General features: G+C 39.5%; 1 protein-coding gene across 6 annotated transcripts in view; it reads left to right on the top strand.

Annotated features, from left to right (window-relative positions):
• The window catches only part of mcf2la (mcf.2 cell line derived transforming sequence-like a), a 37,968-nt gene continuing 19,577 nt past the window's right edge, over positions 1-18,391 (top strand). For 3 of the 6 annotated variants that reach the window (XM_074626585.1, XM_074626586.1, XM_074626580.1), the window contains exon 1: positions 2,454-2,665. In XM_074626585.1, coding sequence (XP_074482686.1) covers positions 2,554-2,665 — 112 coding nt within the window. In that variant the 5' untranslated portion in view covers positions 2,454-2,553. Of the gene's footprint in view, positions 200-2,453; positions 2,666-8,552; positions 8,768-18,391 lie in introns of those variants that run through there. The other 3 variants (XM_074626582.1, XM_074626583.1, XM_074626581.1) reach the window with 3 other exon arrangements.

The following is an 18,391-nucleotide window of genomic DNA, read 5'->3' as shown; positions in this document are numbered from 1 at the left end:
GAGGAGGAGGAGGAGGAGAGGCAGGCGGCTTGAAGAACAAGCTCATAGACAGAGTATGAAACCTGCAGTGATGTGACGATGTCTCTGTTGGAGTTAATTCAAGAGGGCCAAGAGGTGTTGAGTGGACTGCTTCACAATGTGTCCGTCTCTATCGGCCTGTTGACCCGACACACACACAGCCGGAGCTTTGGACCAGCAGGTTAGTGTTAGTTAGTGTTAGTGTGTGTGTGTGTGTGCTGGAGGTTCAGGTGCATATTTGGTGTTAACTGGACGTCCATGTTCAAAGAGGTCTGTTATTAAAATCAATGTGACAGGATGACAGGACAGGATTTCCTGTCACCATGGGGAGATTCCCCCCCCTGCAGTGTTTCTTCCTCTTTATTCAAACATAATAGAAGAACCTTAATGCTGATGCTACAGTATGTCTGTGGTACTTGGGACCACAGATGGAAACGAAAATGAAATGCTGCGCTATTTAGCATGTACTTCTCTTTCTAGATGATGTGATATTTGAGGTGTTATTTATAAGAAAGCAATGTGGTTGATGGGAAAGTAGTTTACAGGAAGTATCAGGTGCAAATTTAGGCACCAACCTCTATAACAATAGGATTTTACCCCCAATCGAGGGTAAATTAATGCATTATTTAATGGCCTTTAATATGCTATGGTAGTTTAAGAGGTTTTCTGCATCATTTAAGGTATTTCCCATGTTACATTAAAGCGACCTCTGAGTCCTTTTTAAGTTAGAAAACTCATTTTCTTCATGCAGCAGCCCAATTTTCTTGAATTTAACCATTACTTGTCTGAATGTATGACTGAAAATACCATATTTAAATCCTTATTAATTGGGAAATTCCCTTTTATTTTTAACCCAAATAGTCTCCCAGTGGGAACTACATAATCTGTAGAACCAAAACCACATTTTTGATTCATCTCCATCTTAATTTTGTGCATATGTGTACTGCAAAAATCAAATATTATTCTTTATTATTATTTTCGATCAGTATAGAAGGATTGTACATTAATGATTTGTTGTGAATTTACAATACGTATTTGTACACAATATTAACTTGCTTTTAACTTTAAAGTCAAATGTACACTATATTAAATAAATACCACTATTTCCACACATTAAAATACCCAAGATACAACATGTAAATATGACAGCATTGGAGTTTCAGCTAGGTCTCTGTATTGCACACACAGGAATAACATTGTAAATATTCTCATCTAACATCCAGTAAACAGTACACAAATGTACTGTACTTCCCAAAATGTTGTAGTATTCTGTTAAATATAAACTCAGCAGACCAGCAGGGGCACTATCTGTCATTTAATGCACATTTACCCTGGAGTGTAATTCCTTGAACTCTTTGTTGTTTGACCTTTGTAACTGATTACTGACATATACCTTATGACCTTATGTCTCAACACACCAGCAGCAGAAATGTCCGGTCATAGTCGGATGGTTAAGGGACGGATAAGACGGATAAACAAGCAGAAAATGAAAGATTAGAAAGACTGGTGGATTTGTCTTCGTCATGTCTGTCGGCCTCTGTTGTGTCCGTCAACCAGCAGAGAGGAAACGGAAGCATAAATGCACGCAGACTAGCAGGCGAGGTGAGTGTTAATGTATGAAATGTTCACCCGGTCGATTTTTGTAAAAGGGTCAAGTTTAGTCGGTTAAACTGGTAAAAACAAACACGTTAGTCATGCGGCACAGCCTAATCAATATTAGTCCACATGAACAACTTTCTCACACGGCCAGAAAACCAGACAGGTCAGAGGATTCATCCTGGTTTGTAGACATAAGATGGGAGGTTGATTGTGTGTCGGAGCTTTTCTGTCCAAACACTGTAATCCCCTTAGGCTCTTTATGTGTTTATAAGGACATCTGACTTGCAGCATGTTGCTGATTCATGCACGGCCACCAGTAAAACTTTATAGTTCTAGCTAAAGCAACACAATCTCTGCTAATCTGATAAGCATCTGGATTACTGTTCGGCACAATACTGGAGATATCAATGTTATCATCGGAATACAAGCAACCGTGAGTGTTAGTTATGTTAGATAAAAAGGCTTTCCTTAGTTTTAAGGCGGGAAGTTCGAGACACTGACAGCAAAGTCCCTGCTGGACCATGAACTCTTTAATTCATGTAACCTTTATGTTTGTTTTAAAATCATAGTTTTATTTTGAAAGGATTTCAAATCGGCAGATCTTCTCACCTCCAAATTGACACCACTGACACAAAGTTTATTTTGAAGACACTACATGTATTAATTGCAATGATGAATATGTGTGCGGTGGAGTGATTCTTTATCATATTCTTCGTCTCTTGCTCAGTCAGATAGAGGTGTGCAGATTTCCACAGCAGCAGGGAGGGGCCGGGGAAAGAGGAGTGGTGTAATCGCTAATAACTTTTGACAGGTGTGTGTGTGTGCGCTAGAGAGACAGACAGGAAGGGTTTTGAGGAGAGCAGGATAAGGCGGGCGCTACTCTTCTCTCTACCTGTGTTGAGGTGAGGGAAGAGGAGAGCAGACGGAGGCACGGGGATGAAGGAGTGCACGGTGAGACGGGAGTATGGAGGAGAGAGGTTTGTCCGCATCTCACTGGAGGAGATGGAGAGCTACTACAGATGTGCCCAGTGCTGTCAGCAGCTGCATAGTGAGTTTTGCGAAGAGATGTGTGTGTTGGATGTTGGAAATCATGGCTGTTTCTTTATAGGGGAAGAAAGACAGAAATCTAAAATCATGAAGATTTATGGGCATAATCTATAAATGCTGCGTTTTCCACATGATGATCACAGGACTTGGATCCATTTTTCAGACTTGGTCTTGAGATCTATACTATTTTATTAACCTAAACTCTACTACTACACTGTTTTATTAACCTAAACTCTACTACTATACTGTTTTATTAACCTAAACTCTACTACTATAGTATTTTATTAACCTAAACTCTACTACTACACTGTTTTATTAACCTAAGCTCTACTACTATACTGTTTTATTAACCTAAACTCTACTACTATAGTATTTTATTAACCTAAACTCTACTACTATACTGTTTTATTAACCTAAACTCTACTACTATAGTATTTTATTAACCTAAACTCTACTACTACACTGTTTTATTAACCTAAACTCTACTACTATACTGTTTTATTAACCTAAACTCTACTACTATAGTATTTTATTAACCTAAACTCTACTACTATACTGTTTTATTAACCTAACCTAAGCTAAAAAGTCCCCTAACAGCTGTAACCGTAACATCCACCCTTAAAACAGTCAGAAATTCATGTCCGTTTCCTTTTCTCTGCTGTCATTTGTGCTCTATTCTCATGAACAGAAAGCATTCACCGCAATCACAAAAGAAGAAATTCCAGGCAAATTGAAAGTAAAATAAAAATGCAATAATTTGATGCGTTCACTGACCTTGGACTTCATGTGTTTGCAAAGTCAGCACGGTAACTCCAGTTCTGTTTTCAAGGCGTTTCCACAAGCTTCTCTACCCTTTTCACAAGAAGTGATTATTAAGTCCCAAAATGAGAAAATAGTCTCGGAGAAAGCAATCAAGTTCATTTTCTCTTCTTTGGAGTTTGAGTCGAGCTGTGTGCTTGATAAGATTGTATACTGTCATACAGCTGTTCATTTAATGTTAATTTATAAAACATACGGACTTATACTGACTTTGTTTCTCCTGTGTACACGTGGGAAAACAAGTAATCTAGTATACCATTACATCCTTATTTACTCAGGGCGGTACAATAAAAGATGGCATAATTACCTGACAGCCTGTGTGCGTGTGTGACCGAGTATTTGTGCAGACTCTCAGGTGTCTGTAGTGTGTTTCTTGATGTGCCTGTCAGAGACGGTTCAGGTCTATTCTGGTCTGTTTCCTGTGGGCTTTGGTCTGTATTTAGAGATGTATTTTTAGCAAGAGCTATTCTATAAACGCTGTGTCACGGAGACAGGTGCTTCATCTTAACTTTCCTCCTTACTGTTGCATATTCCCATTACGTGTTTGTTTAGGGGTATAAAATATTGATGTTATTGATGGTTTTATAATGGTCAGCTGTTTTACTCTAACTTCCTCTGGTGTTTCTCTGAATGAGGATCCATCGTGACATCTAGTTCTCCCTAACCATGTGGCAAAAACTTCCTCTTTCATGGGTATTCTCATGATTTAAACCATCTTTCCCATGACATCCCGCTCGCTATCACGCCCTTCGCTTCTCTGACTTGTTTGGCACCTGCTGACCTTTTAAGATAAAACCCCTGGTCATCATCTGAGTTGTTGTTGAGTGATCGGGGATTTATTGGAGGGTTGTGAGCCGGATTTGAGCGCCATAGACACACATTTATCAGCTGGTTCAGTGCAGCTGAATCCTGCATCCCTGCGCTATTGAATTAGTTTTATTGGGTTTTATTAGAACATAATGACTCAACAAGGACTTGCCACTTAGTTACAGGACACATGGATGAGGGTTATGTCTTGTAAAACAATAAAACACTCGTGACAGATCTGTGTGACATGCAATAAAGGTCCCAAGGCTGGAATCGAACCCCGGGATGTTGTGGTTACATGGCATGTGCTGCCAAGGGCGCTCCATGTGGTCGTTGTTTGTTTGACTGTCATGTGTTATGGATATCTGAGTTCCCTTTTCCAAACCAGACAGCCGGAGTTGGTGGTGATTATTACATGCATGTACAGTTAGATGATCATTGCATGATTTTACAGAGAGAGAGAGAAAGTGAGAGTCTGTTGGATGTTTGATTGTTTCTTTTTCTGGCTAAAAAGACGATGAAATGAGAGGAAAATCCCCTGTGAATTTTCTTTTATTTCCCAAAACTGATTTGAGTTTTCTGCTCATTGTTTTTTTGCTCTTACATTTCTCTTTACTGTCCTGCTTTATCACTCATTCATTGTATTTTTTCTGACATTGCAGCTGGTTTTTGAAGGCCGTAGACCGGATATTCTGTAGTTTAATTATCCAATTAAATGCTGACTGATATATTGTCACAACCTTGATATTCAAACTGTCCATTTTTTTCTTCTTTTTCTCCACAATATTTTATTGAATTTAAACATGATTTTTATTTATTTTTTCAACACAGTTTTGATTGTGCTTTGAACAATTGAAACTCGCAAAACACAGCTCTCCACATGAGAGGTCACACAAAGTATAAGAATTATAATTATACATTGTTGATAAAGTAATGTCATATAATACAAATTTACAGGACACAGAAGAGGGTGCCTTACCAACAGACTTACCAACAGAAAAAAGAAGTAAGTAAGTAATAATTAAATTATTATAAAATATATTATATATTATATATTATATTATATTATTAAATAAAATAAATACTAATAATATTAAAATATTTAAAAATTAAAAAAAATTGGTGTATAATAATAAATAATAATAATAATAATAATAATAACAATTATTATAATAAATAAAAAACAACTGTCTACTTGTTCACACCTTTTGCCGTCTGCCCACGTATCCTCGGCGGCTTGTCTCGGCCTGTGAGTCACTTCTCGATTGGTGTCTTCCTGTTTACGCTCCAGCTGGCCGATAGTGTTTGATCCTACAGCGGAAGGAGTCAATAGTGTTTCTTCTTTGCAGACACAGACGTGGGGGGGGAAAGTCTCAAATAAATAATTCAGCTGGGAGTTATTCTAGCTGTAGTCTGCACCACATCCCTCATACAGGTCTCCCTTACATCCCGTACACGTGCTGAAGTCTGCTCTGCATCCCATGTAAACACACACAGATGTCATTAAATATGTTTAACTCATCAGTAGCGATGACTCCTACATACAACGCATTTGGAAAATACACAAAATGTGTCTTAAACCAGCTCATTAATGACAATTTAGTTGTTCTCTAAAATGTGAGCGCTCAGGGTGGAACTGTAAATCGGCCACCCGTGGGTGAAACGGGTCGCTGTCAGGAGATAAATCAGCACAGACAGGAAACGAACCATTATAAACCCTCTGGCTTTTCCTGTCCCACAGCCAACGTGCTCTATCATCTAAATCTGACAGTAGGTAAACACACACACACACACACAGTCAGTCTACACTGTGACGCCGCTCTAACGGACCTCCGTCGTCACATTCAGGTCTTTTTAAATCCCTTCGGCTCAAACTCTGTCGAATCCCTTCATTTATTGATAATCTTATCTCCGACTAGACTGAGAGATTCACCCTTAATCTAACTCTTAATCTCACACATCCATTGTTTTTCATCTCCCCGCGCCTAATCTCAGTCCTTCTATCATTTCCACCACCATAACCCCATATTTTAGTTCATACTTACTTCAAATTGAAGATGAAAACATTACGTTTGGGCAGAGAAACAGCCAGGATTAAGCATGTGTCCCATTTCAACTTTATCTTCAATGGATGTCTGGACTGATCTTATCTCTGATATACCATAGGTAGTTGTTGATGTGCACTTAATTGATCTGGGCTGGCACATAATCCTCTTTGTACAAGTTGATAAAAATGACTTTTTTGTGTACTTTATGTTGAGACTGACGGCTTGATGAGAATTCAAGACACCACACAGACAGATTGAGTGAGTGAGGGGTTTCCCTGCATGTGCATGTGTGTTTGTGTTCATGCATGTGAGCATGGATCATCCCCCTTTGTGCTGGTCAGCAGGATCATAGAAGCGGTCTGAAGATGAGTGATAAAACTGATATTACAGTGCAAAAAAAACGCTATATGTAACATTATTTTAAATACGCAGTTCTAGAGCATCAACGCATTAAGTTTAATAAGGTATTATAGACTCAAATTAAACTTATTTCCAGTGAAGCGTTAACTCTAGAGCACACAAACCAGGCTATCCTGTCTGTTGCGATCTGCCACGGTGAAAAGGCAAACAACCACACCTTCGTGACATACAGTATACTAGTAACAACAATTCATCGAGAGACAAAGCTTTGGGCAGGACAAGAAGATACAATTTCTTAGTGTCATAATGGGTTTAGAAAGCAGGACTGATGGCCTCATGAAGAATCTAATGTGAGGAGTTACTGTATTCTTTAGAGCAGGCAAGATGACAGTTTATAAATGTGTGTTTTCCTCAGCAGGGCAGCATTTTATGAACTGAGCTCCAGAGGAGTCTATTCACACCATACAGTCCAACTTCTCACTGCTTCTGTGTGGCACACTGGGTCCCCCTGCTGTCTTCACTGGCTTTGTGTGAGTGTGTGTGTGTGTGTGTGTGTGTGTGTGTGTGAGAGTGTAAGAAAAGCAGAGAGAAAGAGGCCTCCGTTCTGGCACCAACACATCAGTACGCACATAAATGACTAATTTTATTTCACTACTCTGACAGCTTGGTGCGTTCAAATGTTGGTTTGAATCTGGGATATCTGACACTTGAAAGTTTATTTACTGTAGATGAACTCAGGACAAATGTGATTTTAGTAGCGTCTTTCACTAAAAAGGCTATGAACATAACTCTTTCATGACTCCTCAGATAGATTACGTCCACTTCTGTGAAATGCATTGAGCCTAATGGCTGAAAAACACATTCACAGACCTAATATATTAGGCTATGCTTTAAAAAAAAGGTATGGTAAAATCAATTAATATAGATTACTGAGAAATGTTTGATATCTACTGGTTTCTCTCTTCCATTACTGCCAGGATCAGGATGGAAACTTCATACTATGGTGCTATAAATACATTTTTGATTTCACAACAGAAACACATTATGTAGAAGCAGATCTAAGCGACACATCCACAACTTTACATAACTCATTTTGCACCCAAAAGAGGTCTAAAGATTGTCTAAAGATACATATTTAGTATTGTGAAGCTGTGCTAAATTGTGCATATTTGCTTGTTTAAGCACAGTTACTAGGTACCAAAAAAAGGAAATACAAAATAAGTAAGTTAGAGAGACAGACCTGCGACAGAAAAATGTAAACAGACTTCTAAAAGCGGATTAGCATCGGCCAAGAGATCCTTTGGTCTCAGCTAATTTAGACACATATTTCATATCTAATGTTCATTATTTATTTTATTTTATTTTTTGATTATTTTTTGATATTTTTTTTATTGTATTTTATTTTATTTTAATAAATAATTTAATTTAATTTAATTTAATTTATTATTTTATCATTTTTATTTGTTCATTTATTTATTATTTGTATTATTATTATTATTAATAAAAAAAATTCTCCTCCCTTGTTTTTGAATATTTTGTTGCCATTTTTCTTAAGAAAACAACAATAAAAAGCATGAATCAAATACTGCTTTAATGTATATAACAAATAAGTCATGGAAGCACACTGTAGACGGATTATACATGGGAATGATGATAATGAATTATTATGAATTAGAAGTTATTGTCACTGCAGAGGGCTGAAGCCTTTGAGTGAAAACAGTGTGCCATGTGAAACTGGAGGCGGACCATGTGAAACTCCGCCTCGCTGGCTGGTACAGCCTGGGAGGGGGGAGTGTGTGTGTGTGTGTGTGTGTGAGTGTGTTTGAGTGTGTGTGCACTGACAGCTCAGTAAGCGGCTGAAGTCCTCGGCTGTGGCGGAATGGGCTGCCTGAACTTCCACCGGGATGTGCTCTGACAGACTATGCGGCTGTGTGTGAATGTGTTTTAACAGTGTGTGTGTGTGTGTACATGTGTATATACATGTACCGGCTAAACAATGGCTCTGAACCGAGTGTCTCTACTCTGCCACGATATCACCAGGCTGTGGCTGCAGCTGAAGATGTTGACAGGTAGAGTGACTGTGTGACTGAGGAAGAACTGGACTGATCATTTCTTATTAGAGTTTGTTTCTTGTGTGTGAAGAAGGTTTATATATATATATAGAGAGATAAGAGTATGAGAATTCTGCAGGTGTTTTCCTCTGTATGTGTGTGCAGCATATGCACTGACTTCTTGCAGGGTGTTTTGTGCGTGTTTTGTGCGTTCTTGTCCTAGTCCAGCTGGTATCATGTGCAACTGCAAGGTTAAGTTTTACTAACCGAACACCGAGTGTATGATGCAGGTGTTTCTTTGCTTTCTTGTGGTTCTCAGTCATCCATTACAACCATGGAACAAACAACCTTTTTGGTATTTTTTATTGTTTTTTAATACTTTTAGTGCAATCAACTCATGAAATAGTACATCCACAAAATGTCCAATATATATCTGCAATTATTACTATTATTTCTTATTATACACTCAGTGGTACCAACAGAGGAAGAGAAAAAGTTAGGAAAAATCAATATAAATGACAAATAATATAAATAATAAATATAAAAAATAAAGTACATTTAAATCTAAAAAAAAATTAAGTACATTTTAAATAAAAACTTTTTAGGTATTTATTTATTTTAATACTTTTATTGCAATCAACTCATGAAATAGAGCATATGTTTACAATTATTACTATTATTTTTGTATTGTATTCACCCAGTGATATAAATAGAACAAGAGAACAAGAAAGAAAAATACATGTAAAAACAAATAATATTGTAGATAAATATGTAAAATAAATTAAATATATATTTTTTAAAATGTATCCAATACAAATATTTTCTCTATTATATCTTAACTTGAATTTCTATTACTGAAAAAGAGAACAACAAAGTAAAGAAATGTAAAAAAACAACAACAAAGAAATTAAATAATACATTAATAAAATAAATAAAAAATCAATACATAAATAAATTAAATAAACACAATTTAGGTATTATATTCTAATTTGAATCTCTATAACAGAACTGTCTATCAGAGAGACAAGTCTATTTTTCAACTGTAAAATGTCCCTCTTTGTAGATGTAGTGGACTAAGTGTTGACACACACTGAAGTCATCACCGCTGTGTAACAAATCGTGTTACAAGCTTTGTTGAACAGACGTTAAAAGCAGTTTATAAATGGTTCTCGGTATGAACGAGCTAAAAGAATGAACATGACCTGACTTTGTTACCCACATTGATTTCGTCTCATCGCCCAAAGATGCTTCTCCTGCTGAAGGCATCACCATCCATCAGACGCTTACATAATGACCCCAACGTAAAGTGGTCCCGGGGGCACAACTGTGTGTTGAGCTGTGTGTTAACGTGAGGTTTGTCCATGTCGTCAGTACAGTACGCAGCAGAGCACGCTGACGGCATGTTAATCACATCGGTCCCATTAACACAGTGTGTTTCCTCCTGTCAGTTGGGACAAAACCCTTTTGAGAGTTTGAACGTCAACATCTCCTCCCCCTTATTTCCACTCTCAGTCATGTGTGTGTGTGTTCACTGGCTATTTATCCAGTTTCTGTTTGCTCTGATGTGCAATAATGATTGATAATAATCCATAGAGATCTTGCTTTTCTTGGCCCTCTGCAGGCTTTTTCAGGTGTGTGTGTGTTTGGTGTTGCTGTGCAGAGAGAGTGTTTGCTCTGCTGGCAGATGGACGGAGGTTATCTCATGAGCATGTGCAGCCTGCTCACAAACAGTCAGTACCAAGGTATCAACCTGTTCCTGCTTTTTGCCAAATCAAGATTAGAAGTTGACAAGTCAAAGCTAAGCTCCCTTAATGCAATCTGGGATGTGGATCCATGTGTGTGTTTCTCAGAGCATTTATAAAATGACCTGTTTGCATTGGATTTAGCAGCAGCAGCTGGTGTAATGTACCTTTCAGTCAAGTGTATTTATATGTCCTCAGGAGTTCTTCACAGCAAACAGTCACAAGAGAATCGACTCAAAAACAGGAGAACATAATCAATAAACTCAATGCGGAGCTGGATTAGATTAAGTGGATGGGATGAATCTTTAATGATCCCTGAGGGCGGGTAGGATGATGGCAACAACAAGACACAACAAATCAAACATATCGATTTTTAAAAGAAGCAACATATTTATCAGGCTAATAGACATATATATTACCTCTAATCCATTTCCTTTTAGTATCCTGCTCTTCTAAAGTGAGGGGATTTGCAAGAGACTGATTGAAAATTGGAAAAACTTGATGATGCATCATAACTTTTAGTCCCTATAAGCTCCCTAAACACTGGATCCTACACTTCCCATAAGCAGTTGTGATTAATCCCACATTAACAACACAAAACAATGACAGATATTGTCCAGAAACCCTCACAGGTACTGCATTTAGCATAAAAAATATGCTCAAATCATAACAAACTGCAGCCCAACAGGCAACAACAGCTGTCAGTGTGTCAGTGTGCTGACTTGACCTCCGAAAGATCAAATGCGTTAAAGAACTTACTGGCTGGCTAACTATAAAATTGACGGAATGCCTCTTTAACATTGGTCAAGATGAAGACATTTTGCATTATGTGCATTGTCCTCGGTCAAAACGATGCAAACACACCTTAAAACTAGTTGAAATGACCTAAAGTTGCTCTCTTCAAAGCTGTACTGTATGCCAGACCCCGGGGCAGTGTCAGGTCTTCTTTTCATCGTGTCCTACATTCAAGCTTTGAAGAGAAGGATCACTTTCTGTTGAGGATTGCTGACCTTTTCATTATGACCTACTCAACTCCGGCACAGATACAATTTAATATCAACTGATCAAATGTCTGTGTTGCCAAGATCGGATCAGCTTACTCTCCTGCACGAATATTATTATTCAAAATGTCATCCCCAAAACATCCTAAAGTGAATCCAGTACACCTTCAGTGACCTTTTTCAGACTATCAGAGAAGTCTTCCAGTGCATGATGTCATTGTGTAAAAGAGTAGTGTCAGGTTTTTCCTACAGCTGCTAGTTTTCTTTTAGGGGCAAGTAAAAACACAGACCTCCTGGATTCTTTACTTATTCGCTGCCTCCCTCTTATTCTCTCTGTCATTTCCCCGTTTTCCCTCACCCTCTCCGTCTTCCTCACTTCTCATGTTCGTCTTTGTTCTCTGTGTGTGCAGTGTAATGACTGGTGTGGCCCGAGGCAGCTAAAAAAGGCTGCTGTGTTTTTACTCTAATGGTGGAGAGAGAGAGAGGAAAGGGAGGAGGACCTGGAGTCAAAGCCACAAGATTGCCAGTACATGCTTTGTAGTTTTAGTGAGTTGCACCGCAGATGTGTTGACAACTCGCAGTGTTTAGGAGCTACTTGATTCATAAATTCACACGAGACTAAAAGGTCTGTTGTTCAGTATGCACATGAAGCAGGTGAAGGTTCAGTGCCACACACTGTGCACATTTTTAAGATAACTTAAAGCAAGAGTTTGACATTTTCACAACCAGTGGAAACTCCAGAAAGTAACTGCTCCCAACCAAGAAATAGTCCGGCACATTAAACCATAATTTGTCATTTTTACATGAACGTTTTTATATGGATTAAACAAAAAAACATACTATATAACGTATTAATTAGTGACCTTTAGAGGTGCTTGGTAGCTGTTTGCTCTTGCTTCCAGTCATATGCTAAGCTAAGCTTGCTGGCTGCTGGCTGTAGCTTCAGAGTGGTATCGAACATGCTCTAAAAGGCACACACCGGCCGGCCCGGCGATGTCAACAAAGCACAGAGAAGCTCTGGTTACAACACACATAGAGGGAGAGAGACTTCATTCTCTGCTCAGGTAGACATTACTCATCTATATCTTAACATAACAAATAGTTGTTTGCTGCTATATTAATGCTCTGGATATCGTCTAGAGCACCTTTAAATATTTAGTTTCTCTTTGCGACCATGTAAAACTTGTTGTATTTGTGCTAAATAGCGAGAGCAACTTTGCACGAGAGGCGAAATAAATGGCTAAACCAAGCGCGTTGCATTTTTTTTATGCGACAATGGGGAGCGGTAAAAACTGAGGAAGCCCAATTCTTTGCCATCCCAGGTAATGAAATCTCAGCTAATTGGTAGTTTTTGCATCCGATTTACTTGATCATTGGATGGGAGCGGTTGTGTGTGTGTGTGTGTGTGTTGTGACGGCAGCGCAGACTGCAGACAGTGGGACAGTAGTGTGTTGTTTTGCTGAAATGATGATGCCACCATCTATTCAGTAAATCAGGGCTCACTGCCAGTGGCGGAGTCAGGCCTGAAGCCATTGTTCTGGATTTGTAACCGTCGCTGAATTGAGGAAGAAGAGCACATCACTTTCAGCTTCTTGGCCTCACCAAGACGTATATACATGTAGGATGAAGCATTGCAGCATCAATATAATAGGACTCAAACAAGAAAACTGATATTCATAGTTATATGCATTCTCGTACTGGGTGTCCTCAGTGGGGTGTCCCCTTGAACTCACGTGACCATCAGTAATATTTTAATGTTCGCCTGCCTGCTGTTTCTCCTGATCCACGCTAATTCAAGCTTTAGGTTTGGGTATGGGCGCCACACACACACACACACACTCCAGGCCTCTGTTGCTCCTGTGACCCAGTTGTTGTTTGGCATGGTGTGTGTGTGTGCTCCTGTCCTATATATATATATATGTGTGTGTGTGTGTGTGTCAGATACCCCACAGCAGTGACAGATGGGATTTTGGTAAACCCTGACTATAATGCCAGATAATAGAGCTCAGATTCCCTCACACACGTGTACACACACACACACACACACAGCTGCAGAGCGGCTGGCAAATCCCTGCTTCCCTATATGCAAATACACACAATGCAGCTGACCATCTCTCTGCTGGCATGTGATACCAACGTATTTAACCCCGCTGCCACACCCTGACCACACACACACACACACACACTCATACCTCGTTTCTCCAACCTAGAGCCTTCAAGTCTGCATTCCGAGTCGGTCCTTTCCATTTGGTGCATACCAGAGCAGCAGATGGAGGTCTTAGTGACGCCTAAGTGCTGGACGTCTGTCTTATGAGTGACTTGAGCGTCGACTTTTTTTTAATGGCCTATCATCAGGCAGGATCAATAGCTCATAGGACATACTGTAGATCACAGTTTACTGCTATGGCACTCACATTATAGCCTGGAATATCGGGATTAGGGATGCACCGAATAATAAATCGTACACCAGCAACTTGGTACAAACAAATCTTCAAAATTAACAGGAATTACAATTCAAGTATTTAATGTTTATATTATATAAACATTGATATTGTCACCGATATCGGATCCGTATCCATATCGGTGCATCCCTAACTGGGATATATACTAATAATTATCATTTTATGCAGCAATATCTGCTTGATTTTAGCTGCGAAGTTACTGAAATATGGCTAGAGTCTTGCAGCTACAGCATCCAAAACTGACTTTAAAGTGGGAAATTAGTATTTATGTATGGTGCACATTGATATATTGTGATTTTTTAAAATCTAATTTGAGGAAAATAGTATAAAGAACCACATATGTATAAAATCTGAGTAAAAAAAGTTATTTTATATGCAATCAGAACAGTGGGATTTGCATTTATCACAGTAACGTCCAACATCATAGTACTTTAAGAGGATGCATCTCTTTGCAAATGAAATATAGTATTGACTGCGTTCATCTTTGCATGTAAACTATTCATCAAAAATTGTGTAAAGGTGATTGCATTCACAAAAAAGGAGCACTGTATCTCGTCATTATAGTAATTCCTCCATCAGTTTCAGTTTTGTAACTCCAACCTCAGTGCACTAGACTACATTTAAGATGTAAAGAGCTTGACCCCAGCAACAAATCATACTGTCATTAATGGACCCTGATGAGAGATGTCCTCAACATCTGCATTGTGTGTGCATGTCATGTCTCTGCATGTCTGACGTTGTCGCTGTGTGTCGGTGCACCTCCGTGTCCGACCATGTCATGCTTGTTTTTGTTTGCATAGTCCTCAGCCAGGGTCCCGTGAGTGTGCACGTGTGTTTGAGTGAACATCAGACAGCCCCTCCAGCTTCCTGTGGCTTTGAACTTTGACCAGCGCACCAGCCACTTGCAGCCATTAACCAGCACAGAACAGCTGGCTGCTATCTTTGAGCCGACTGTGTGTGTTGAGCAATGAAGACCTGTAGGAACATGACTGCGGAACAAAGAGAGGACAGTAATAGACAATGCTTTGTGTGTGTGTAATGGACCGTAACTTCATGAGACTTAATTGGGCTGCTGCCTCTCTTTCACCTCGGAGTACTGGCCTAACCAAGAGTGTGTTTTCACAAATTGAGTTTTTACAAATTACATTGTGAAGGAGTGTTAGCGGTAATGAAATCCACACACATATACACAGAGTGTTATTGTTGATTGTGTAGGTGTGAGATGTTCCCAACCAAGACTGTGTTCTGCTTGTATTTCAGACCAAAGTGTAGTTTGAAGGCCAAAACTTAACATGATTTAGTGAGACCAATACTGGCCTCATGATTTCAGCATACTGATCCATTAGTTTAACACAGTTTAACACTTAAAAAAAAATGTTTTCTAGACAGTTATTACACGGCAGTGTTGAATACTCCATTCTGATCGTCAATCACGGTGTTCTGCGGTTTGTTATTTCTCTATAACAGACCGTTGCTATGTATAACAGACCGTTGCTATGGGCGCAGCTCTGATGTCGGACTCTGGAGGATGGTTTTGTGTCAAAATATTGATTTCTTAAGTAAGTAGCCGTGTAATAAGCGGGATAATGTACAGCTGGCGGGTCATTGTTGTGAAAGAATCCCCTTCTGGGCGATGCTTCACTCCGGTGGACCCCGACGCGGGGATTCTTTCACAACAATGACCAGCTCGCTGTACATTATCCCTTCCATATTTCATGTTTCACATAATAAGATATAGCTTGCGCATCATTTTAAAAATACCCTCGTGAAGATACTAGTATCATATGAAACTACAAAACCTAATGAATCAATTGGTACCAACCATGTTGTACTAGCTTGTCCCGACGTAGGTTAAATAACGCTCCAAACTTGCGCTAAATTTTGGTGAGGAAAAACTGCCATGGTCATTTTCAAACGGGTCCCTTGACCTCTGACCTCAAGATATGTGAATGTAAATGGGTTCTATGGGTACCCACGAGTCTCCCCTTTACAGACATGCCCACTTTATGATAATCACATGCAGTTTGGGGCAAGTCATAGTCAAGTCAGCACACTGACACACTGACAGCTGTTGTTGCCTGTTGGGCTGCAGTTTGACATGTTATGATCTGAGCATATTGTTTTATGCTAAATGCAGTACCTGTGAGGGTTTCTGGACAATATCTGTCATTGTTTTGTGTTGTTAATTGATTTCCAATAATATATATATTCATACATTTGCATAAAGCAGCATATTTGACCACTCCCATGTTGATAAGAGTATTAAATACTTGACAAATCTCCCTTTAAGGTACATTTTGAACAGATAAAAAATGTGTGATTAACTATGGACAATCATGTGATTAATATCCCTAAGTATATATTATATAATGTAGGTTTTGGTTGTGTGTATTTTACAGTAAAGTACTGTACTGCCGTTGACCCCCCACCACAGAGAGAACACATCCACAGTATCAACTAGCACCAGGCCAACACATTAAATATGTAGGCATGTGTAAAGACACCCTGTCCTCCATTTCATCCTATTGAGACCAGAGCACCTCTACGCTCCTTTTTTTCCGACTGCCTCATTCCCCCTCCTCCTCCTCTTCACTGTCTTTTCACCTCTCTAAATCCTCTCTCACACATACAAACAGGCATCACAATCAGTTTGATTATACTTTTCTTTCAGTTTGCCTCATATTGAAATCCTTAAAATATGAATGTTATGACATGTCATTGCAATGTCTGTTATATTGAAAGTGAATGTAAAGGCTGAATAGAAATGCCGATAGAGCTGAAGTGACCCTGATAAAATAGTTTTAATGGGCAGATAGTTGGGTTATGTACCAGTTAGCCCCTCCGTTAAGCCCCTGAGAAAAAGGATGAATGAAATAGTGAAGGGGTGTCAGGGTTTTGGGGGGGAAGGGTACACGGAGGCGGAGGGACATTCTTTCTAGGCCCCCCATAATCACTATTTGTGTTTGGCTGCGTTGCCCCACTTCCAGTTTGTGTATGTGTGTGTGTGTGTGTTGTTTGGTGGGTAAAGGGGTTCACTTGCAGCCAGGCTGCTATAGTTTAATTTCATTCATTCGACTGAGGACAAAGCGGGGAGTTTTAGAGTTCCAGCGGCAGTGAAAAGCAGCTCGACGCCTGTATGTCTGATATGTGTGCAGCATTCCGCCCTATAGGCGTGCGAGAAATGGTTGTTTATTGGATAAATTTATTTATAATCAGGGTCTGAAATGAACTTTTTTCCACTTTCTGCCACTTAGGCAGGCAGGTAGATTTTATTTATAAAATTGTATTTTATATAGGGATGTCTATCATAAACTAGAGATGGTGTGAATGCTGGATGCTGAAAAGCTGACGCTAAACTGAATTGCTGGCTTTAATTTGTATAAAGAAGGTGCTGAAGGAGCGTAATGAGTTGGAAATGTGCAAAAAGGGGTCTAACAAGCAAATCTCAATCAGCTGGTCAGGTGATCCCACCTGGTCGCCATGGTGATGCAACTACTGAGTGACTCCTTTGTCAGACAGTTAATTTCAAAAACTGTAATTCCTATCGCCTACATTTTTACGTCGTGAGAGAGCGTGTTGTAGTAGTTTGTAAATGGTGATTACCAACAGATGCAGAGGCCGGCCTCCTGGTTATGACTAAGTCTTTGAGGTCACACACACACCCACACACACCAGATACAGTAGCACATGTCTGGCCGTGCTCCAGAGTTTGCGTCTTAACCCCGAGCTTACTGCGCGACACACTGAATTGACAGCTGTCCCCGAACGACGACGACACGCTGAAACACACACCCCGACATTATGACGACGCGCTTGCTCACACACAGTCTGAACATTTCTAAAACACATCTTTTAAGCTTTTAGAGAGAAAAAGCGTCCATCCTCTCTTTCCATCTCTTCCTCCTTTGTGGTTTCTGCTAATTCTGGCGGAGTTGTTGTTTTTGGGTTAAATTACAGGCTTTGCTGGAAGCTCTGTGGTCTATTAAACCACCTCTCTGAACTGTATCCTGCTTCAAACTGTGTCCTCTTTTAGACTCTTCTTTCCTGCATTTCTACATTGCCAGATCATTGAACTAATTTCTTCCCTTCTCTATCTCCTTCCTTCCTCTCCTATACTGTATTCTCCAAGAGATGTATGTTTCCTGTCAGTGTGATGCTCTAGTGTATGATTTCCTGAGTCACTGCTCTGTCATATCAATTTAATCCCCTGACATCAGGAGCCATTCCCAGTGCCTTACTGGCATTATCACTGTGTGCCAGTTAGTGTTGTACACCTCCAGTATAATAGATTCCCTGCAGGACCACGACTACATGTGTTTTGCGTTGCCTGTTTACTCGTAAACAGCTGGTTATATAGTGTACGCTCTCACACATGCTGCCCCCGTGCTAATTGTGGACTACGCTACCGTCTGTGGTGTGAGTCACTGTCTGGCTGAC

This window comes from Sebastes fasciatus, chromosome 24 (assembly GCF_043250625.1).
Source record: "Sebastes fasciatus isolate fSebFas1 chromosome 24, fSebFas1.pri, whole genome shotgun sequence".
Lineage (NCBI taxonomy): Eukaryota > Metazoa > Chordata > Actinopteri > Perciformes > Sebastidae > Sebastes > Sebastes fasciatus.
Note: the sequence above shows the minus strand (reverse complement) of the source record. Positions and strands in the feature narration are given on the sequence as shown.